The sequence below is a fragment of the Vigna unguiculata genome, chromosome 6, assembly GCF_037176805.1.
Source record: "Vigna unguiculata cultivar grain cowpea cultivar isolate G323 ecotype 2 chromosome 6, ASM3717680v1, whole genome shotgun sequence".
NCBI lineage: Eukaryota > Viridiplantae > Streptophyta > Magnoliopsida > Fabales > Fabaceae > Vigna > Vigna unguiculata.
In genome coordinates this window covers 48,651,031-48,672,448 of record NC_140797.1, presented here as the reverse complement: position 1 = coordinate 48,672,448, position 21,418 = coordinate 48,651,031, and the positions used below count along the sequence as shown (strand labels likewise).

Here is a 21,418-nt window from a genome sequence, read left to right as displayed (position 1 = left end):
CAAATTTATTTATTTTTTATATCTAACATTACATAATACTATTTTATTTGCTGTAATTTTCTTTAATAAAAAAATATTTAATTAAAGTTTAAAATAATAGATGGAAAGATAGAAAATGACGTCAATTTTAGATTGAGACATCACGGGATGGGTTTACCTGTTCCTAACGCGTTATTCAACTGCTGGTCTCTCAAAGGTCAAACCCCATTTGCAAAAAATAACCGCTTCTTGCAATTTTTTATTTTATTTTATACTTTTTCTTTGCATAACTTATTTTTATTAAACACAACTTTCCTTTTCTTTAACATTTGATTTATTTTTTTGCATTAATAATTCTATATAATATTTATGCAGAAATGACCTCATTGTTTTGCAAATCTAATTTTCTTAATATTTAAATTAATCAGAAAATCTAAAATGAAAAATGAAATTCATTAAGCAAAAAATTGAGATAAACATTTATGATTTTTTAATTAATAATTAAAGTTATACTACTAAATGTGTGTGAGCCAGTACGTTAGTCTGTATAATATAAATACCAAAAATACAGTATCAGTTTTTCACTTTATCACGTCACTGGAGAGTTGAGGGGGAAAGAAAAAAATAAAGAAAAAGAAAAGAAAAAAAGTCTCTGTCTCTCTCGTCCTTCGTCGTTCGCGTTGATCTCAGATTCAGTCTTCGCCATGGCGGAGGGAGCTGCTTATGGATTGCGTCGTCCATTAGGTCATTTTCTAATTGCCTTTTTCATTTTGCTTTTTAATTTCTCGTGCAATGTTTCGATCCTGTAAATTCAATTGTTTTTTCGACCCAATTTCTTGTTGCGGAGCTTCAGCTATTGAACTATGTTTACTTCATTGAGTGCATTCTTGTTATTGGGTCTAAGTGTCAGGTACTGTTAATGGCTTGACTAATGAATGGACCTAAGGTTTGGCCCTTACTGAGGTTGGCTAAAACTGTGCCCAATTGATTTGGGGAAATTACCATTTTGGTACTTTTTGGAGTCTTGTTACGCCTTTTTAGGTGTTACAGCGTATTTGGAACTAGGGTTGTGTGATATGAATGATTCATAGGTATTTCTTCACTGCATCGATTTTTCACTGCATCGATTTTCCACTTTTTCGGATCCAGAGTGGTGAAACTAACTAATATGCAGCTTCAATCCCCCCAAATTAGCTAACCTAGTAGTATTGCCAAATTTGTAACTATTTCTAAATGGTTTTGTTGGAAAAAGCACATGCACTAGAGGGATTTTCCTTGCCAAAAAAGAAAACTAAATACAACTAAAAAGAGCATTATGATTATGTCATGATTGTGTTTTCCTATAAACTTTTACGAATAAGAAAGAGTGCGTTCTAAAGAGTAGGTTGGTAGCACTCCTCTATGGGTCAATATAAGCATAACGAAAATTACCCATATAAATCTACGGATATAAATTTTGAGTTCAAGCTTAGTTCAACGTTATTACTTATAAAATATTTTCCTTATCACATGGACATGTTTGTGTGTAATCTTGCTTCATTTGGTTGCATCTTTCAATTTACATCTTTAATCCCCCTCCCGGTCTCATGTAAGAGATTGATTCTGACAACATTGATCAAAGCAGTTTTTTTGGTCAAAATCTCGTATTTTTTATTTTAAACTTTTTTTAACACAATTTATGCTGTTTCAAATAATCACATAAAGAAACAAATCTGAAGATAGGAATATATTTGGTGGATTAATTGATTTTGTTTGGGGGTTGGCTTATAGGATACTAAATTTATGTACTGGATACTTTGACCTCGAAATTGCACTAGTGAATGGCATTAGCTGTTATTTTCATATGTCAGTTTATGTTTCATTTTTATTCTATTATTACAAAAATGTTCTTATGATCCATGTGAATTTTACGGCCATGATTTGATTTTATAAGCTTGCTTGAAAATTGTATTCTGTATGTGATATAATTCATAATGAAATAGTTGACCAAATGCCTTGATATCAATTTGCAGATATTCAACAATTACAATTTGAAGCCCAGCATCGGTGGTTGCGACCTGCAGAAATTTGTGAAATTCTTCGTAATTATCAGATGTTTCAAATCACTTCAGAACCTCATAACAGGCCACCAAGTATGGTTACTGCATGTTACTTATATATTAATTTGCACCAGTATATACTTTTTATATATGGATTAGATGAATTGCCCAAGAAGCTTTCACTAAATGATTTTCCTTGACTTGTTTGGTGCAACTTGGTGTTCATGAACATTTTGGCCTGAATTAATCATATCTTTCTAGGTGCTGAACAATGTGTTTCAAAATGGAAGTATTCTCCTTCTTAAGTTTATTTAACTGAATTTAATTATTTTTAAAACTGTATGAAGTTTTTTAATTTTTCATTATCTGAACTTAAGGTATTCATGTTCCGATAGATCCTTTATTTCAGTTCAATGAATAAAGGCACGTTATTTTTCAGTAAAAAAAAAAAATCGTGAAGCTTGGTAGCAAAAAAGCACCTTATGTACTTATTGCATAATCGTCACAATTCAGTAGGATTTAGGATGTTATTATTCGTATTTTGTTGTTTTCTTATAACTTGCTTTGTTGTTATTTTCACTCTATCTTTTAGCTTCTAATCATATTCCTATATCATTACTTTGTGTTTACAAAGACATTACTTTGACTTTTATTTCATAATTTCAGGTGGTTCACTTTTTTTATTTGATAGAAAGGTTTTGAGGTACTTTAGAAAGGATGGACATAATTGGAGAAAGAAAAAGGATGGAAAAACTGTGAAAGAAGCTCATGAAAAGTTGAAGGTAATAATTTGGTTAAATTTTGTGTTTATAGTTAATCAAATCTGTAAAAGATTAACTTATGCATAAGATGATTGGAATTTTTTCAATTATTCTTCCCTAATTGCAAAGAAAGTCTCTATAATATTATATAATTATTCACTGGGGTTGTAACATCATTTAAGCAAATTTAGGTTGGAAGTGTTGATGTGTTGCATTGCTACTATGCCCATGGAGAAGATAATGAAAATTTTCAAAGGCGAAGCTACTGGATGCTAGAACCGTGAGTATGAATTAATTTACATACAATATTTTGTGTAAGTTGTCTTGGACATTAAATTGTAGTCATATTTCATGTGTTTGTTACTTGTAAGCTTCTTTCCAAGTACTGCATTAGTACATTTGGTATCATATCTCATGTCAATTTATAGATAAAAGTGTTTAAGGTTGTTTCGTTACGGTCAAGCTTAGTGAGTAGCGCATTGGAGTTACATTTTTCGCTTTTTCTGGTGTTTCTATACTTCAAAGGAGTTTCTAGCTTTAGACATGTTGGTTGAGAAGCTTTACTGCATCTTTCTTCCCTTTCTCTTGTGTTTAATGTTTTTGAAGGATTTCTTATCCTACCTCTAGTTGTGATCATCAAATTCAGCCATTTGTTCCTAATGTAATTTCTTCTTTATCTACAAATTGCAGATGGCATTTTTTAATCTTATTGTGTTTTAAATAATTTGCCGCATCTTTACTAATATGAGCTTTCAATTTACATCTACCGTGATATTCATGTCTTATAATTAATCTGGAAATGGTTTTCTTGTTAATTTTCTTTCATTCCAGGGATATGATGCACATAGTATTTGTCCATTACTTGGAAGTTAAGGTATTTTCTTCATTTCTTTATATTTGTTGCTGTTATTACCTTTTCTTGTTATTTATTACCTTCCAATGATTGTGTTTTCTTATCATTTATAGCTCTTTCATTTCTAGGTTTTGGACTCTATCTATTATTTACTTTTGTTAGAGCATTTTTCCTCTATAGCTTGAGTTTTGGTGTTTTACAAAATATGATGATGCAGTTGAAAGGGAAAGAATGAAGCAGCTGCCGTTCTTGTAGTTTATGTTGAGCCATCATGAATGATTAATGATATTATTGCCATCCATTTTTTTTTTTATTATCTAATAACCATAGCTCTAACTAGTGTTGCTAAAGGAGTTAATGAAAGTATATGCAGGATGAGTTTTTTCATACTGTCAGCAGCCACCGAAAGAGTTCAATTTGATCAGTTGTCAATGTCAATTTTTTAATACTTTTAGTATCACCTACTGGCATGGCAATGTGCCATTAGAAGAGTTTGAGTTCAAAGTTGTGATGGTCACACTTCCAATTATCAAATTAAATGCATTCAGATTATATTCAAGTTTTTAATTAGGACATTGTTTGTATTTGTGGTTGGGTTCTGATAACCCTTTTGTAAGCATTTGTAGAAGAAGAAAATAAGAAGAAAAAATCGAACAAGTTTCTTCTATAAGTTCAAATAAACTTTCATTGAAGTTACAATGAGAGAGTTTCTACAGATTATGTACAATCTAATTTTATTGAGTAAGAGAAACTTATTTCGTCTTTCATTAATTTTTTTTATAAGTGATTATAGAAAAAATTACCAAAATAGGGTATAGTTACATTTTTTGTGGGATTGGTTTTCTTGTACAGGGCAAGGATGTGGGAATAGCGTTCAGACATACCCATGAAAGGATATGGCTGTGTCAATTTACAATAACTAAACAACACACTTTTATGCTCAATTTAGGATTTGATCATTTAAAAAAAAAATCAGTTTTATAGGTCTCTCAAGCAGGGTTTTAATTAGTGGTGTCTAGTGCAAAGTGGCCCCTGCCCACTACGTGAGCTGCTGTAGCACGATGGTTTGGTACAGTGGCTGTTGCAAGACCAAATAGCAGGCTGAACGGTGGTCTTATCAGGCGCTATAATGGCACTGTTGATTCCAAAATCCATCTGAACAGAGAAACTAAGGCTATTTATGTTTTTTAATTCCCGTAGATGGAGGGGATTCTATTCCCAAAGGGTCATGGGGTGTATGTATATATGTTGGGTTTATGGGTTGGATTCGAGCCAGTGGTCTGTGCTCAATTGCTTGAATGGGAAAGTGCTTGTGTTTGACCTAGTATTATGAGTCAAAAGTTGCATTGCATCTCTGCCGTATGGTGATAAAAACACTCTTGGCGATATCATACCATCCTTTTTTAAAAGATCTCATAATCTATTCTTTTAATATTCTTCTTGAATTCAAGCAGGAAGACTTTGGAGCTGTTCAATATAGAAGAATCTTTGTTTTGTAGTCCTGATCTTAATTCCCTTGAGTGCATGAGTTACTTTTTCATAGATTTATTTTGGTTTATTTCTCAGGGTAACAAAAATATTGTAGTAAATACTGAAGGTGATGAGGTCCCGCCAGATTCCCAAAAGGTTACTTCACTTAGCACAGATTCCATCAGCCCATCATCCAGTTTAATGTCTTTACGTGAAGATGCTGATTCTGGTAATTCTGCTTAAATTTATTTCATGAGGTTTGAAAAATTTTATGTTGTCTGTGAAGTGAATTAACATGTTAAGAATGTGTTGGAATAAACTTCTCCATAAAAAAGTATAAAAAAAGAAAAACAGGAAGGAAAAAGGAAATGGGTTTTTCGGTACGTTAATAATAGTTTATATTTAAATTAAACTGTAGAAATTAGTTTTAGCTTAAAGAGAAATTTATTTTATTTTCCTTGTTTTTTCTTCTCCTATACTTTAATTATCTTGGTGCACTGATACAACAAATATTTGGGTAATACTTTGGACCATTTATTTCATCACAGTTAAATTTTTTGATCACAATTTTTTCCAGAGGATGTCTACCAAGCTAGTTCTGGGTTGCGGCCATTACATGGGTCACAACATATAGGGAATGGTCCATTGCCAGAAAAGATTGATGCTGGTTTGAACAATTCATATGATACGAGTTCCTTTTCAGGTTTCTCCTTTTTCTCCATTTTGGTTGTCTCAGGTATTTTGTAACTTATATTAGGCAATCTTTGACACATGTTTATCCCCATATATCTTCAATAAATTTTAGGTGATCATGGACAGTCATCAATTTCCGGAACAGATTATATCCCAGTTTTCGATGGGGATAAATTTAGAGGAAATGACACTCCTTATTTTGATGGTGAGAAAGCACATGGCGTGGCACCATGGGACACTGTCTTGCAAAGCGCTGCCAAATTGCATAATGATCCTTCTCTTGCATCGTTTCCTTCCATCCCTCCTAGTTCAATGGGTCTTGAACAAGAACATACCATTTTTGGTGACCTTTTAACTGGCAAAAGTGATCTCACCGAGGAAGAAGAGAGCTCTCAGTCTTTCCAATCGAGTTGGCAGGTACATACTGTTATCTGCATAGTATATCTACCAGTACCATCTGCGACTATTAGGGCCTGTTCATTTTCATTTTGGTTTGATATATTCAATTTCTTAAAACAAATTCAATATCTTCAAAAATACTGATGCAATGACATTTTTGAGATTTTCATGTCTTTATATTCATTACTTTCTCTCTCTTGGAAACTTGGGACCATTCATTTCAATAAGACAATAACTAGTTCTGTCCATTCAAGTTGTGCATTCTCTCCAAACCATCTCGTGAACTGATTGTGACCTATAACACTGCCTTATAATCAAATAGTCAGATGGATATTGTTTTGGTATGCATGTAAGTTAGGATGTATGTTCTACGTCAATATGAGTGTTTCAGTCTCAGAACACAAGCTGCAAGTTAGAGGTCATTCAATAAATAAAGATTACAAATTACACTGGAAATATTTTTTGAAGAAAACCAGAACATGATAAGCAAATCTAAACAAAAACATTTTCAAATTAGTGAAAACTTGAAAGTAAAGGAAATTCTTAGAAAATGAAAAGGATAGCATTTTGTCGAACCAAACACCTTTTTTCTTTATGGAAAAGACGTAATATGACAGCTGTAGTGGACTATCTGGTATTGGGCTGCATGTGTCATATTAAAAGGTTTTGAATTGTTTCTGAACTTCAGAACTGCTATAATATAACTCTAGAGTACAGTTTCTTCATATGTATCCATACTCAATCTTTTGTTGATATATGTACTTTATTAGCTTGAACTCTTCCTAAATAACTTATTGGGTGGCTATTATTGGGTATTGGCTTGGTGTCTGTTTTATCTTTTGATTGCTTAATTTGAAGCTGATATTCTTAACTTCAGTTTCTCTTGTATGCAATTTCAAACTACTAATTACTTAATAGATTTAGCCAAAAAATATAACTACTCATTTTGTTATTTGATTTGATGCAGATTCCTTTTGAAGACAATTCGGGAGACATGCCAATGTCAAGGCAGAATCAATCATTTGGTCTGCATTTTGGATCTGATTATGGGACCAATTTACTAGGGTATGAAGCTCGTAATGCAAGTTCTGAAATTGCTCCGATCCTGTACAGTTTTAATGGTGATCCAAAAGAGCAGCCTATGCAGAAAAACTATCCACACGAGCATGCAGATGGACAATCTCAACATACTCTAAAATCCAATTCTGCAAACAAAGTTCTTGATGAAGAATCTATCAACTATGGCTTAACTGTGAAGCGTACATTATTGGACAAAGATGAGAGCTTGAAGAAGGTTGATAGTTTCTCTCGGTGGGTTACTAAAGAACTAGGAGAGGTAGCTGATTTGAATATGCAGTCCACACCTGGTATTTCATGGAGTACAGATGAATGCCAGCATGTGATAGATGATAGCTCATTGAGCCCATCTCTCTCTCAGGACCAACTGTTTAGTATAAATGATTTTTCACCTAAATGGGCTTATGCTGAGTTAGATATTGAGGTACTGATCTATTTGAAAATCTATATAAATGATTATTCTCCCTTCCAATTATTTTCCAACCCTTCTTTTATATTATGCATTATTGTATTAATATAATTTTCTATATTTAAAATATTTTATTAGAAAATAATGTTGATACTAAAATAATATAATTATACATATTATAATAGAATAAAGTAATATATTATAATATAATATATATGATTTTCTTTTCCAGTCTATTTTTCTGTTAATTTAAATTAATCTTGTCTTGCTTATTTCCAACTTTTTTGCCTATTTGTAAGATATTTTTCCCCTTGTTTGAATGATTTTTTCTACCTCGTTGAGATGATTATTTTCTTCTATTTTCCCGCTCATTTGCGTGAAGTTTATCTTATTCCTTTAAATGAATCCACCACAGTTTTTCACTGTTTGCAATTTGCATGGTTTTTCACTCGTATGCTTGCTCAACTTTATATTTTGTATCCCATTTATTTAAATAATTTTTTGCCCATTTTTATGGCTTTCTGTTACTCATTTTTTTTTGCTGGCTTTTTGGATCATTATCATAATTTCCCTACTTATTTTTCTCACATATTTGTGTAATAATTCAAATACAATTTATGTTTTGATAATAATTTTGTATGCACATCAAATGTAGGTAATGGATTAGGATTATACGTATATTTAGTTAATCTTGTATGTAAAAAATTATAAATATGGTCTATGTTCTGTATTAATCATTTTATAAAGTAAAAGAATTATAAAACTGTGACTATATATATATATATATATATATATATATATATATATATATATAGCTGTTAATTATATCATTTTCAGTGTTCTCGATTTGTATTTCTTCTACATCTTGGTATTTCTCAACGCATCTGACAATCTTCATTCTTTTTCCCCTCTCCTTTTGTATGTTGTATATGATTATTGGATTTGCTGCTTTTTATTCAAGATTGAGTCAATGTTGCTTGATAAAATGAACAAAAACCGGATATAGTTTGATTGGCATCTTATCCTGTTTAAAAAATATAGGTGTTGATTATTGGATCATTTTTGAGGAGTCAACCAGAGGTGACAACATGTAACTGGTCCTGTATGTTTGGGGAAGTTGAGGTTCCAGCTGAGGTTTTAGCTGATGGAATTTTGTGCTGTCAAGCTCCCCGTCATAAAGTTGGACGGGTCCCATTCTATGTAACATGTTCCAATAGGCTAGCTTGTAGTGAAGTGCGGGAATTCGATTTCAGAGAAGGCTTTGCTAGAAGTGTAGATTTTGCAGAATTTTTTGGCAGTTCAACTGAAATGCAGATTCATTTGCGACTGGAGAGTTTTCTTACTTTAAAGCCAGTGAACCCTTCAAACCATTCTTTTGAGGGTGATATGGAGAAAAGGAACTTAATTTTCAAGCTTATTTCACTGAGAGAGGAAGAGGAATATTCTATTAAGGACGAACCAACTACAGAATTGGATATATCCCAACACATGGTGAGGGAGCATCTTTTTCACAGGCAGGTTAAAGAGAAGTTGTACTCATGGCTTCTTCACAAAGTAACTGAGAATGGTAAAGGACCAAATGTATTAGATGAGGGTGGGCAAGGTGTGCTTCACTTAGCAGCTTTTCTTGGTTACGACTGGGCCATAAATCCAATTATAGCTGCTGGAGTTAATATCAACTTCCGAGATGTGAATGGATGGACAGCTCTTCACTGGGCTGCATTCTGTGGCAGGTAAAGTTCCTTGAGATTTTACCCCTCTCTATTGAGTACAGTCATTGAGCATAAGTTACGTCTTGTAATCTGGTTGAACCTTCTTTAACTGTTCTGATATTCTTCATATTTTAGACATTATATCAAGGGTGAAGTTGTTCACAAAATTGGTTTTTTCTCAAATATACTGTGTTCTGCATAACATAATTTTTTTCTTGTTATTCTTTGTCCTCTTCTCAGAGAACGGACAGTTGCTTTCCTGGTCTCCATGAGAGCAGATTGTGGAGCAGTGACAGATCCATCTCCTGCATTTCCGTTAGGTAGACCAGCTGCAGATCTTGCCTCTGCAAACGGGCACAAAGGAATCTCTGGTTTTCTTGCTGAGTGTTCATTAACTCAGAATCTTGAATCCCTCAAAGTGGATGATCAAAAAGGTGGTCGGCAAGAAATTTCAGGAATGAAAGTGGTGCAGACAGTTTCAGAACGAACTGCAACACCTATGCTCTATGGTGATATGCCAGATGCCCTCTGCCTCAAGGATTCGCTCACTGCTGTCCGAAATGCAACACAAGCTGCTGATCGTATACATCAAGTATTCAGAATGCAGTCATTTCAGAGGAAGCTGTTAACTCAGTATGAAGGTGATGATGAGCTTGGATTGTCAGATCAGCAGGCTTTGTCTCTTCTAGCTTCCAGGGCTTACAAATCTGGACAAGGACATGGTTTAGCCAATGCTGCTGCAATACACATACAGAAAAAGTTTCGTGGTTGGAAGAAGAGAAAAGAATTCTTGATGATTCGGCAAAGAGTTGTTAAAATCCAGGTTCGGTTATCTGCTCTTTTTATTGATTTTTTCATTTTTAATACTGTACATCTTTCTTTTTAAGTAAAGCAGAATATTGTTGGATGTTCTTAAGTTCTCATCAAATCACTGTATCAATTATATTGGAGAGATTTTGATTGATACAATCTCAGGAAAAAGAATGGAAAGATGCTCCTGTAAACTGTTTCATCTCTTTTCTCCTTCTTTAACCGTTGTATACATGTGGGTCACACATTGGGATTGTCAAAATTTGGAGAAAACAATCCAAAATATAAACATGCATTTACTTGGTGGGTTGGTGTTTTAACAGTCATAAGATCATGAGCTTGAAGCTTTAGCTCCTAATGGTCTTAAAGGCAATTATACATAGCACTATTGCTTACAAGTCTTTCCTTACCCGCCCGTCACTACCTGCAAAGGAAATTGATATTTGCATTCTTTTTTAGTTTAGGAAGCTACCAGAAATGGTATTCAGAGGACACCCAAAGCTTTTAGTTCAATTATCTATGGCCTGAGTCTTTTAGGTGTGAACTTGATGTTTGGCAATCAACTTTGCCCTTCCCTACTGTGCTACTAGTACCTTCAATGTGACTACTTAATAGACTGTCGTGTTCTTTTCATTTTTCTTTTTTCATATATTTTTCCACATGACATGCTACTCCCACTGACTATTGAATTCTGTGGTATGAAGGCCCATATAAGAGGTCACCAGGTACGGAAACAGTATAAACCAATCATCTGGTCTGTGGGGATCCTAGAAAAGGTCATATTACGTTGGAGGCGCAAGGGTAGCGGTTTACGTGGATTTCGACCAGATGCGCTTAATAAAGTCCCCAGTCAACAAAATGATTCTCAGAAAGAAGATGATTATGATTTCCTCAAGGAGGGACGGAAACAAAAGGAAGAAAAGATCCAAAAGGCCTTATCAAGAGTGAAGTCCATGGTTCAGTATCCAGAGGCACGTGCCCAATACCGACGTCTGTTAAATGTTGTCGAGGACTTCCGTCAAACCAAGGTATTTGCTAACTTCTGGTAGGGTGGTTACAGAGTCATTAATATTTGGGTTCATGATATGATATGCTCATAGCCATTAAATATCATGCAGGGACCTAACGAGGGTTTGACCAGTTCTGAAGGGACAGTTGATGGTGTGGAGGATTTAATTGATATTGATATGCTTTTAGAAGACGATAATTTCATTCCTATAGCATTTAACTGACCCTGCGCTGCCTACTCCCATCTTCACCTCTGTAAATACATGGGGCCAGTTTGCCTATATTTCGCATGCACTGGGGAGTCCTAACATCATCTTGATGTATATATTTGTGATCAAAATTACTTGTATCCAACGCTGCGTATAAATAGATTATGATACCTAGCACGCACTTTGGTTTCACAGTTCAGATGTTGTAGTCTAATGAAACATGTTTTTTTTATTTTATTTATGGTTTAATTAGTATAACAGGATAATTCTGTTTATAGATGGTTGGGGGTCATGACATAATGATGTAACTTGCTAAAGTATTAAACTGCAATTTGTACAAAAGTCCACAGTGGCGGAAAAATTATGTGATTATATACTAAGTGCTAATTATCAGGCCTGTTTTATTGCTGAACTATTTAAATTCCGTTTTGATCGGTTAGTCTTATTTCTGCACCATGCCATTTTAGTTGTAAGCATATGTGTTTTTCCTAGTGAAGGAATTGTTTTTTAGTGATTTTTTTTTTCTTGCAGTAAAATGTTGGTGGGATATTGAAATTTAAAGAAATTGAATATTAATTACTTTATTTTATAAACTCACTTTAGGCATTATTATAAAATCTTAACATTTTAACTAGGTTGACATACATGAAAAGTTCATAAAGAAAAAGAAAAATAAAAAGATAAAGAAAGCATGAGGAGACACAATTTAAACTCATGCCAAAAAGAAAAATTAAAAGATATAGAAAGCACGGGGGACAAAATCAAAACTCGTAATATTCAAGTCGTCTAATTTGAAATACATCATATCCCTTCCAAATAATTCAATATACATATGACTCTTAATTAATAAAATAAAAATAACTTTTGGACTCCACATTATAGTTGAAATACATAAATAAATATAATAAGATAGCTTTTTAATAATTAAGAAAAAAATTCTCTTCCACCTGATCATTTATTTAGTATTTTTATATTAATAATGTTGAAGTTTCTTTTAAATCATAGTATATTTATCTATTTGTAATATAATTTTATTCCTTCTTCGTATTGTAGTAATACTTTATATTATTAAAACCAATATTTTTCTTATGGTTATTTGTAATGGTACCCACCAAATGTAACAGTTAATCTAATGTGATAGAATATCAGAGAGAACTTTCATAACATTATGAAAATTAGTAAAAAGAAATATATTCCTGTAATTGGTTTTTGATGTGCATATTTTTTTATAACTTTGATAGAAATTTTAAAATTTATTTTTCATTCTAATAATTTTTTAATAACATATGCTTTTTTTTATCATAAAAGAATTGGGCTCATTTATTCAAAATAAGGTAATTCGACTTAGGTTTAATCTAAAAGAATTGTTATAGTGTTATAGTAAATTAGTTTTAATCTAATTTAAAAAATTTGTTAAAGTATCATTTTTCTTTTAAAAAAATAGCAACAGTGCAGTTATTGTGGTCAACTATACTCAGTGTGCATTCTTGATTCAGTCTTGTCAAATCAAATCCTCTTTGCATTCTTCTCTACTGCTCATAAGATTCCATAAATAAATACTCATTGCATTATTTTTATTTTTTTTATGGAGAAGTGACTTTGAATTCAATCTATAAAGTGTTAATTTAGGTTCAAAACCAATTTTTTATTGTTTCAAATCCCGTGTTATTTTCAAGCATGATTGCCCTTGATCTAATTTTGACTAACTGACATGATTTTAGCTTCACCTAACTTAGAGGCAAGTTATCAATTTTGAAATGTAGCTTAATTGAATTTCTTGGACATTATCTCAAATTCAAATTTTAACACTTGAATGAAATTTAAAAACAAAAAAAAAAATTATTATATGGTTGAAAGAAAAAAATTGTTTTGATTGTACGATGTGATAATACTAAACTAGTTTTATTGTCCTTCATCAACTCTTACACATTCAAACTCTCATTTTATTCGTTTTAGAGAAATACAACTTTTTTTTTATCATATTTCCTTTAAATCTACCAAATCAATAAATTTGATTTGTTACTAGTTTGGAATATTTTATCATACGAAAAAAAAGTTTAATTTTTTTTATAACTCTTTCTTCCTGATCTTTTAAGATACATATTAATATTGTTTGTATGTATAATTAAATATTAATTCAACCAAATGATTTACACAAGTGCTAATGTATCTATAATATTTGATTACTAGATATTTAACCATCATAAACAATTTACATAAAATTGTTAAAAGTACATCACATTTTCACATTGTAAAAAATATAAATATAAGAGTATACTATATTGAAGAGATCTTATTTCTCTAACTGTCCGTCTAAGTAAAAAATTACATCGCAAAGATCCCACCTTTCAAGATTAATAACTCGTTTTGACAAGATAAATTTGATTGATGACTATTTTTACTAAGAACATATACAACTTAAATTAAATTATCATATTTGATTTAAAATTGTAATCGACTTTATACTAAAAAATGTTCATGACTACACTTTTAACCACAAGAATATATAACTCTTTACAATTATATTTGATTACAAATAGTGACATAATTGTCAGTGTAGTTTAGAAGTGAGTGTAGTATGGTTTTGGCATTCTTGTTGCCGTTGGTTTAAGATAATTGATAGCAGCACAGGAAAAGTTCATCTGTTTTTGTGTAACAGAGCAACAGAAACAGAGAAGGAGGAGACATCAACACGGGTTGTACATGTGGCAAAACCCCACCTCGTACACCTAGGTCACTGTTTGTTTCCACGCGTGTGAAGTGGTGACATGTTGATTTATTAACGAATAAAAAGAATTCGAACCTTGCCGATCCATCACGGATAGATGGATTAAACTGGTTGGTTCATGAATTCACTTAATTAAAAAAGATACATTTTATTTTTATTTTTTCAGTCAAAACTAAATTACAATTTTAATTAAAATCTAAATAAATTTCAGTACAATCCAAATACAAACTAAAATCACAAAAAATACAAATTATCTATATATAGGCTAAAAAAAATAACCTAACTTGACCCAAATACAAAATTCAACTTAACAAAAAATACTTGTGTGATCATCTATTTGTGGGTTGGTGAGCCAACCTGGCTCACCACGGGTTTAATCCGAGAGAGCTGGGTTCTACATGAACCGAGTCAAAATCAACCCGTATTGAGATTTAAGAAAAATTTTCAACTCAACCTAACTTGAATCCGTGATAAGTCGGGTTGTCTCGCGAATTTTACCATATTTTAAAGGTTCTAGTTTTTCTCATGGCACAATGAGAGTAGCCATTTTAAGAATTAAGCAAAAATAACTTCTCCTATTGTTTTGTTGTGGTACCAAATCTGAATGGGATTTGACTTGGCTTTGTGCTATTCACTGATCCACCAAACACTGCACTAACCAATGCATGCAATGCAATCACGGGGAGTTGACCTATTCATGGTTGTAATAATAAGCACATCCACTTACTTTTTTTTTTCTTTTCTCTTTTCCAATTGGAGAAAGTCTTATTCATTATCCATTTTTCAATCTTTTACAGTCCAAATTCATCAACTGAATTTCAAATATTCATCATTGTGTGATGAGATGTCTGAATATCTTTTCTTGAACAAATTTAGACACTCGTGCTTGTTTGTAATCATTCTATTATTGATTATCTTATGCAAAGTGATGATCAGCACGTTTTATATAATAAAAATGTTCATTATGTTTGTAATGATTTTATTGTGAATGTAGATTTTTTTTTTTAATTTTGATTAACTAAAACTAATCTTAAATATGGTATTTGAAGTGCCGTTTAAGTGTAGTTTATGCAACATTGTTCCTTCCTGCCTTGTAATCCCTACAAAGACATTTGACAGTTTTAAATTCTTGAGGTTGTTTAATTTTATAATTATAATATAACCAGTTCAGTATTAAAAATAGAAAATATCAATTAATATAATTAACTTAAAAAAATAATATTTCATATTTTTTTTTCTGGATATATAGTTTAATTAAGTTATAACTTATTATTTAAAATAATGTATACAAACTTTAATTGTCTTAGTTATATATTTTATAAAATATAAATTGTAATTCAATTTTTAAATTTTCCTATATTATTTTTGTTACGTTTCAATCAATTAAATCAGTCTATGTACTTTAAATAGATATATTATATAAAAGGTTATAATAATAAAAAATGAATATCAAATTTAGAATTAGTTAAAAATTACAAAGGGTCCTAAATTCCAAATTGAATGAAACAAGGAGATTCAAATTTTATTTGAATATTTGTTTTAGAAAATGTCAATTAACTGTTGAAGGGTAAAGAAAGGACAATTGAGTTTGAACTGGTTTCTATTGATTTTTATTTTGGGTGATTGAAATTGAAACAGGACAAATTTGGAAGAGATGCAATTATGGTTATGGAGGAACCAAACAAGTCTTTAATTTGACCATTCAGCTTTTACTATATACAGAACAAAGTGGTTTCTGACTTTCTCAGATGTTTGTCATCACCCTCTGTCTATTATCATCTACCTAACCCTAACCCTAATTTTAACCCTAACCCTAACCCTAACACATTTAACTTAATCTGAAATTAAATCTGAGCCCCACCCAGCAGAATCCTTGTCTTCAAAGTTCAGTTCTTTACTATTTACATTTGGCATTTAATGTGTTGTTTCAAAACAATATCTTTAAGATTAAACCTTTCTAGTCAATTGCCAATTGTACTGTTTCTATGCACAGAGTTAATGTTCTGTCTCAGAAATCTAACCTGTGGCGTTGACTTCTTTATTACAGATCTTATTCTCTCACTATACTATACTATACTATATTATATTATATTATATTATATTATATTATATTATATTATATTATATTATATTATATTATATATATATATATATATATATATATATATTTATTTATTTATTGTATGATATTAATTCTGTCCGTCTTACTGAACCAAGAGATTATTATAAGTATTGAAAATTTAATAAATATGTTATCTTATTAAATATTTTTGCTAAGATGATCTCATTTTTTTAATGAACATATTACTACTTTGTTATAAATAAACATAATTAATTTTAAAGTAAATTTAAGTGATAATGTAATGTAAGAAGTTGTTACAGTGTTACTGCATGCTACTACTCATGTAAGAAAATAACAATATATCTAATATATTTAAGTGATTCCTTTACTCCTATTAAATATCTTTCAACGGAAATTAAGAAAAGCTATTAGCATTTATTAAGGACCAACCTGATTCAAATATTGATGCAGGTTTTTTAATATTTATAAATGTATCATTGAGTAAGTATTACAGTAGTATTATTTATTAAAAGGAAAAATGTTTAAGTTTAATATTTTGGTTGAAATAGTGAAATAATGTAAATAAAAATTATTTGTTTAAATGACAGAAAACATTAAATGAAAAAAAAAATGCTATAAAAGCACCGTTTTATGTCAATTTTGTTTTTCTTTTACATATTTGAATTTTAATAAAAGATTTATATTTTAATTTACTAAAAGAAGAGAAAAATATTTGAGAAAATTAAATATATATGAAAAAATTTCTATTTTATTTAATGATGCATTTCAATAATATATTGAAATAAATTATTTTCGTACCACTTTTATTTTTTATATCAAATTTCAAGCAAAAGACAACATACTTTTAACTATCATTATTGGAATTAAATGATGGTATTAATTAAATTTCTTAATTAATACAAAAACGAGTTACTTTGTTTAGAGTTGGAGAGAAGTTTTTAGTGAAATTATCATAATTTTTTTATTTACATATTATTAGTGAGAAAATACATTATTACTCAAAAAAATACATCCCTACGATGAAATTATAAATTATTTATCTTTGTCTATAATTAACTTAAAAGTGATTCCTATTATAATTTTTTTTATTGGTTACAGATTTTAAAGCTCTTTACACTGCATAAAAAATAATAAATTTTTATTATATGATACATGGTAAAACTCTTTACACTTATCACTAGATTGTGTTGCTTGGTCAAGCAAGTAAGAATATAAAAAGAAATTGGTTCATTGTAAAATAAGATTGTTTGTGTTATCCTTTGGGGACAAGAGCTATCTTAGGAAAAATAAGAGAATGGTTAGAAGAGAGAGAGAGTATGAAGAGGGTAGAAAGAAAGAAAGTGTTGCTGACTTTTGAAGTCTTTCACAAGTCCCCACCCAACCCAAGGCAAAGCAGCCACCGATGGGAGAGAAGAGAGAGTTGAGAGAAGAACTATGAAATGAAACCTCAAAACAGCTGTACGTAATAATCAAACAAAGTGTGTCAGCATAGCAATAGCAATTACAATAACATTCACACAACAAAACAACAAACACAAAACTGCAAAGTCAATAAGGGCAACCTCTGCCTTTTCGCACCCATTGCAGACCAGACTTTCTCAACAAAACCATAAGGTTACCTTACCACCCCTCCATCTTCTTTTCTCTCTTCTTTCTTTTCAGAATCCTCTTTTCATCACAAGGGGTGTTTTGTTATAAGCTTTTCTTGTTCCTTCGTTATTGCTTTCTCTCTTTTTCTTCATTTCCTATAGAGGAGACCACCCACTTCTCCTGTCCATCTCTCATATCTTTTTCTGCCAAAAATTTCAAATTTTTGGACTGGTTGTGAATTTTTTAAGCCTGCTGATTATCTGGGTGTTGGAAAGATTTCCTTTTCCCCTCTCTTTTTTCTGGGGAGGATTGTTATAATTGTTTGCTTCAGTGATCGGAATGTTTTGCTGATAATTCACAGTTGTTGGAGAGTTTTGGAGTTTCTCTGCCGTCAAGTTTTTGTTAAATTTCCTGTTCTGAAGATTTGAGAAGAGTTTGATGTTGAGCAATAGAAGGGGAAGGTGAGGCGGGGCAGAATTATTTCATGGATTGCTTCTGTTGCTTCAATCAGGTCAGAATCTGTGGCCTCTTCATTATTATTCTAAACTTTTGCCTTTGGAATAGTCAATCTTCATGAATATACAATTTCTTAACGTTTTAAAAGGTTTTCTTGTATCTTAGAGGGGCCTTATGCAGACTTTGTCTATCTGCGGATTGAGTTTTGCTGGGGCAATGAATGGCTTTGGTGTGTCCCAAATTTTATTTTTCTAAGCGTACTTGTTAATGAAAATTGAAACATGCAATTTTCTTTTGTGCTTTTAATCTGTACCCTCGGAAAAGTAGCATTCCGCGTTGGATTTTCTGCAGTAAGCGACTTTCGAGACATAGGGCTCATTTCAAATGGTTGCTATAAACCAAACTGTCTATTTAATATAATTTTGACTCTTGAATGTTTTGTCAGTGTTTTTTCAGTCTACTATATGAGCAAGGTTTTAAATTGTGTTCATGGTCCCCCTCACAATTGTTGCCACGATTCTTGATATTGTTGGGAATTACAAATGCGGTTGATGCGCCACAATTGCAGTTGTGCTGTTGGGGTCACTGATCCAAAAACCTTGGCTTTGCATAAAAATTTGCACCCTGACCATTTTTCAAAACCATACTTATTATGTTTTATTTATAGTTGTTGGTGCTGATAAATACTCAGTATTCTGTGGCTGTGGCATTTTAAGTCTGACAGTGAACCAGATAGAATTATCTAGTACAGGGTTTGTTTCTCTGATTTATTTCTGAATGCTGTGCATATTGACAGCTTCCTACTTCCTGGCTTCACATTTATGCTATGTTTCCTTGCATAAACAATCATGTTCCTTTGTCTTTTTAATAGTTCCTTCAATGCTCCAACCATGTTCCTTGGATGGCATTTTATGTTAAACACTAGATTTTTTGTTAGTGTATCTTGACTTGAATAGTTGTAGGTGGTTGGAGGGCGGTCTTCATGTAGCTCCGGCAAGGGCAGAAGCCATCTGTGGCCAGTTAAGTATGGTTTTAGCCTAGTTAAAGGGAAAGCAAACCACCCAATGGAGGACTATCATGTAGCAAAAATTGCCAAGTGCGGAGGGCAAGAGTTAGGACTTTTTGCTATATATGATGGACACTTGGGAGACAGTGTGCCTGCATATTTACAAAAGCATCTCTTTTCTAATATCTTGAAGGAGGTCAGTTACTCAACCAAACTAAAATGTATCATGCATTGATTTATCATGAATTCAGATTCTTTGCTGGATTTTTCTGTACTATTCCTCTGTTGTGCTTGCAAAATACACTGATAGTATCTGATTTTGAAGTTTTAAAATATATTAAAAAGACTTTTAAAGTATCAACATAGTAGATTTTTAATGTCCAGCACAAGACCGTACCAAAGAGTCCGGTAGAGAAAGAAATGTGATCTTATATAACCTCTTTATCGTCAGAAAACCCTGACGTTTGGCCTAATTTTCTTCTTCGAACTTTGTATTTTGGAATTACAAATTGTACTCTTGACTATTCCAGGAGGACTTCTGGACTGATCCTGCCAGTTCTATCATTAAAGCTTACGAGACAACAGATCAGGCCATTCTTTCTCACAGTTCTGATTTGGGGCGAGGAGGATCTACTGCAGTCACTGCAATTCTTATCAATAATCAGAACTTATGGGTCGCAAATGTTGGAGATTCTCGAGCAGTTTTGTCAAGGAAGGGGGTGGCCATTCAGATGACCGTTGATCATGAGCCAAATACTGAGAGGGGCTTCATCGAGAACAAAGGAGGCTTTGTCTCCAACATGCCAGGTTCTTTAATAAACCTTAGTCAGTTAATGTCTGTTAGATATTGCTTACACGACCAATGCAGGGATTTATGCTGTCATTCTTATATTTCAATAAGATGAAGTGTTTAAGGTGTTTGTGTAATTTGTGACATTAATAGAATTGTTGTGTAATTTGGAGGAGTTTGTTAACGTGTTAGTGGTTTATATCAGGAGATGTTGCAAGAGTGAATGGGCAGCTTGCAGTTTCTCGAGCATTTGGAGACAAAAATCTAAAATCACACTTACGATCTGATCCTGATGTACATCATTTTGATATTAACTCAGATGCTGAGCTTTTGATACTTGCTAGTGATGGTCTTTGGAAGGTTCTCCATCATTCTAATATCTTTCTGTCCATTGTTTATGCAGCAGCACTTCAACAATTTCTACACCACTTGAGTTGTTTTTTCATCAGTTGCATTGCATTGTATTGCAGGTAATGGCAAATCAAGAGGCAGTTGATATTGCAAGAAGGATAAAAGATCCACAAAAGGCAGCAAAAAAGCTAGTTGCAGAGGCATTGGACAAAGACAGCAAGGATGATATTTCGTGCATTGTAGTTCGTTTCAAGGGTTGAGATTGATGAAAGAGGGAACACAACACAACACCACACAACACAACTATTCCCTATATTTTCTTGGTATATATTTCATAAATCTTAGACTTCCATTTGTTTGGAGATCTCGTGATATCCATTTTCTACAACATAGGTTTTGCTCATTCCTCTGTAAAATTTCAGTTCTTCATCAAATTAGTTCCTGCCATTTAGTTTCTCATCATTTGTTTTCTGTAGATTAATTATTATTACCATCATTTTTCTTTGTAATTTGCTTTATTACATGGAGCAGTGTGAAGTTGAACATAGCTTTTAAATTTGATCGAGGGAATTATGCGTTTGTTATGAACAAAAGTTACAATATACTTTGAATAGCCCTACCTTTCCAATGCCTAGTTTTTTCAAGTGTCGACACCAATTGTTCCATTTTTTTTTTAATTTTATTTGTTTAAATCTTTTGACCACTTCAACTGAATGTAAACAAGGTTTGGTTGGACATATCGTACAATTAATTCAATCCATGAACTTTTCTTCTGCTCCAAACTTCCACATTTCATTTTCAACTCGAAATTAATGTTAAATTTTGTTCAAAATGAGAATGTCGTTTTCCTCATCTACAAGTACAAATTTCACATTCACTAAAATTTTAAATTTTGTCACGCTTCAAATAATCTTTTTGTCGAAAAATTCAACAAACTTCTATATTTCAGAATCTTATCATAAATAAAAGTCTATGATTGAGTTGTGATATGATTT

General features: G+C 31.9%; 2 protein-coding genes across 2 annotated transcripts; both read left to right on the top strand.

Annotated features, from left to right (window-relative positions):
• The first annotated feature begins 552 nt into the window (after window positions 1-552).
• Window positions 553-11,816, top strand: LOC114187131 (calmodulin-binding transcription activator 2-like). Its single transcript, XM_028075263.2, has 13 exons — window positions 553-723; window positions 1,992-2,111; window positions 2,685-2,800; window positions 2,971-3,059; window positions 3,611-3,653; window positions 5,199-5,331; window positions 5,680-5,805; window positions 5,908-6,212; window positions 7,162-7,695; window positions 8,722-9,413; window positions 9,633-10,215; window positions 10,907-11,230; window positions 11,321-11,816. The coding sequence occupies exons 1-13, from the start codon at window positions 684-686 to the stop codon at window positions 11,432-11,434; spliced, it is 3,219 nt and encodes a 1,072-aa protein (XP_027931064.1). The 5' UTR covers window positions 553-683; the 3' UTR covers window positions 11,435-11,816.
• A 5,731-nt stretch (window positions 11,817-17,547) lies between these two features.
• On the top strand, window positions 17,548-21,057 carry LOC114188278 (putative protein phosphatase 2C 10). The gene is made up of 6 exons (XM_028076879.2): window positions 17,548-17,844; window positions 18,182-18,331; window positions 19,239-19,478; window positions 19,813-20,089; window positions 20,278-20,432; window positions 20,543-21,057. Exons 2-6 carry the CDS (start codon window positions 18,305-18,307, stop codon window positions 20,681-20,683), a joined length of 840 nt encoding a protein of 279 aa, XP_027932680.2. The 5' UTR covers window positions 17,548-17,844; window positions 18,182-18,304; the 3' UTR covers window positions 20,684-21,057.
• The last annotated feature ends 361 nt before the right edge of the window (window positions 21,058-21,418 follow it).

What these genes read in the sequence shown, in the direction of transcription:
- LOC114187131 (XM_028075263.2), top strand. Translation starts at nt 684, where the DNA reads ATGGCGGAGGGAGCTGCTTATGGATTGCGTCGTCCATTAG. An exon ending in ACCTCATAACAGGCCACCAA is followed by an intron (nt 2,112 to 2,684) that starts GTATGGTTACTG and finishes TCATAATTTCAG; the next exon opens with GTGGTTCACTTTTTTTATTT. An exon ending in TGGGCTGCATTCTGTGGCAG is followed by an intron (nt 9,414 to 9,632) that starts GTAAAGTTCCTT and finishes TCCTCTTCTCAG; the next exon opens with AGAACGGACAGTTGCTTTCC.
- LOC114188278 (XM_028076879.2), top strand. Translation starts at nt 18,305, where the DNA reads ATGGATTGCTTCTGTTGCTTCAATCAG. An exon ending in GCTTCTGTTGCTTCAATCAG is followed by an intron (nt 18,332 to 19,238) that starts GTCAGAATCTGT and finishes GAATAGTTGTAG; the next exon opens with GTGGTTGGAGGGCGGTCTTC. An exon ending in TTTCTAATATCTTGAAGGAG is followed by an intron (nt 19,479 to 19,812) that starts GTCAGTTACTCA and finishes TGACTATTCCAG; the next exon opens with GAGGACTTCTGGACTGATCC.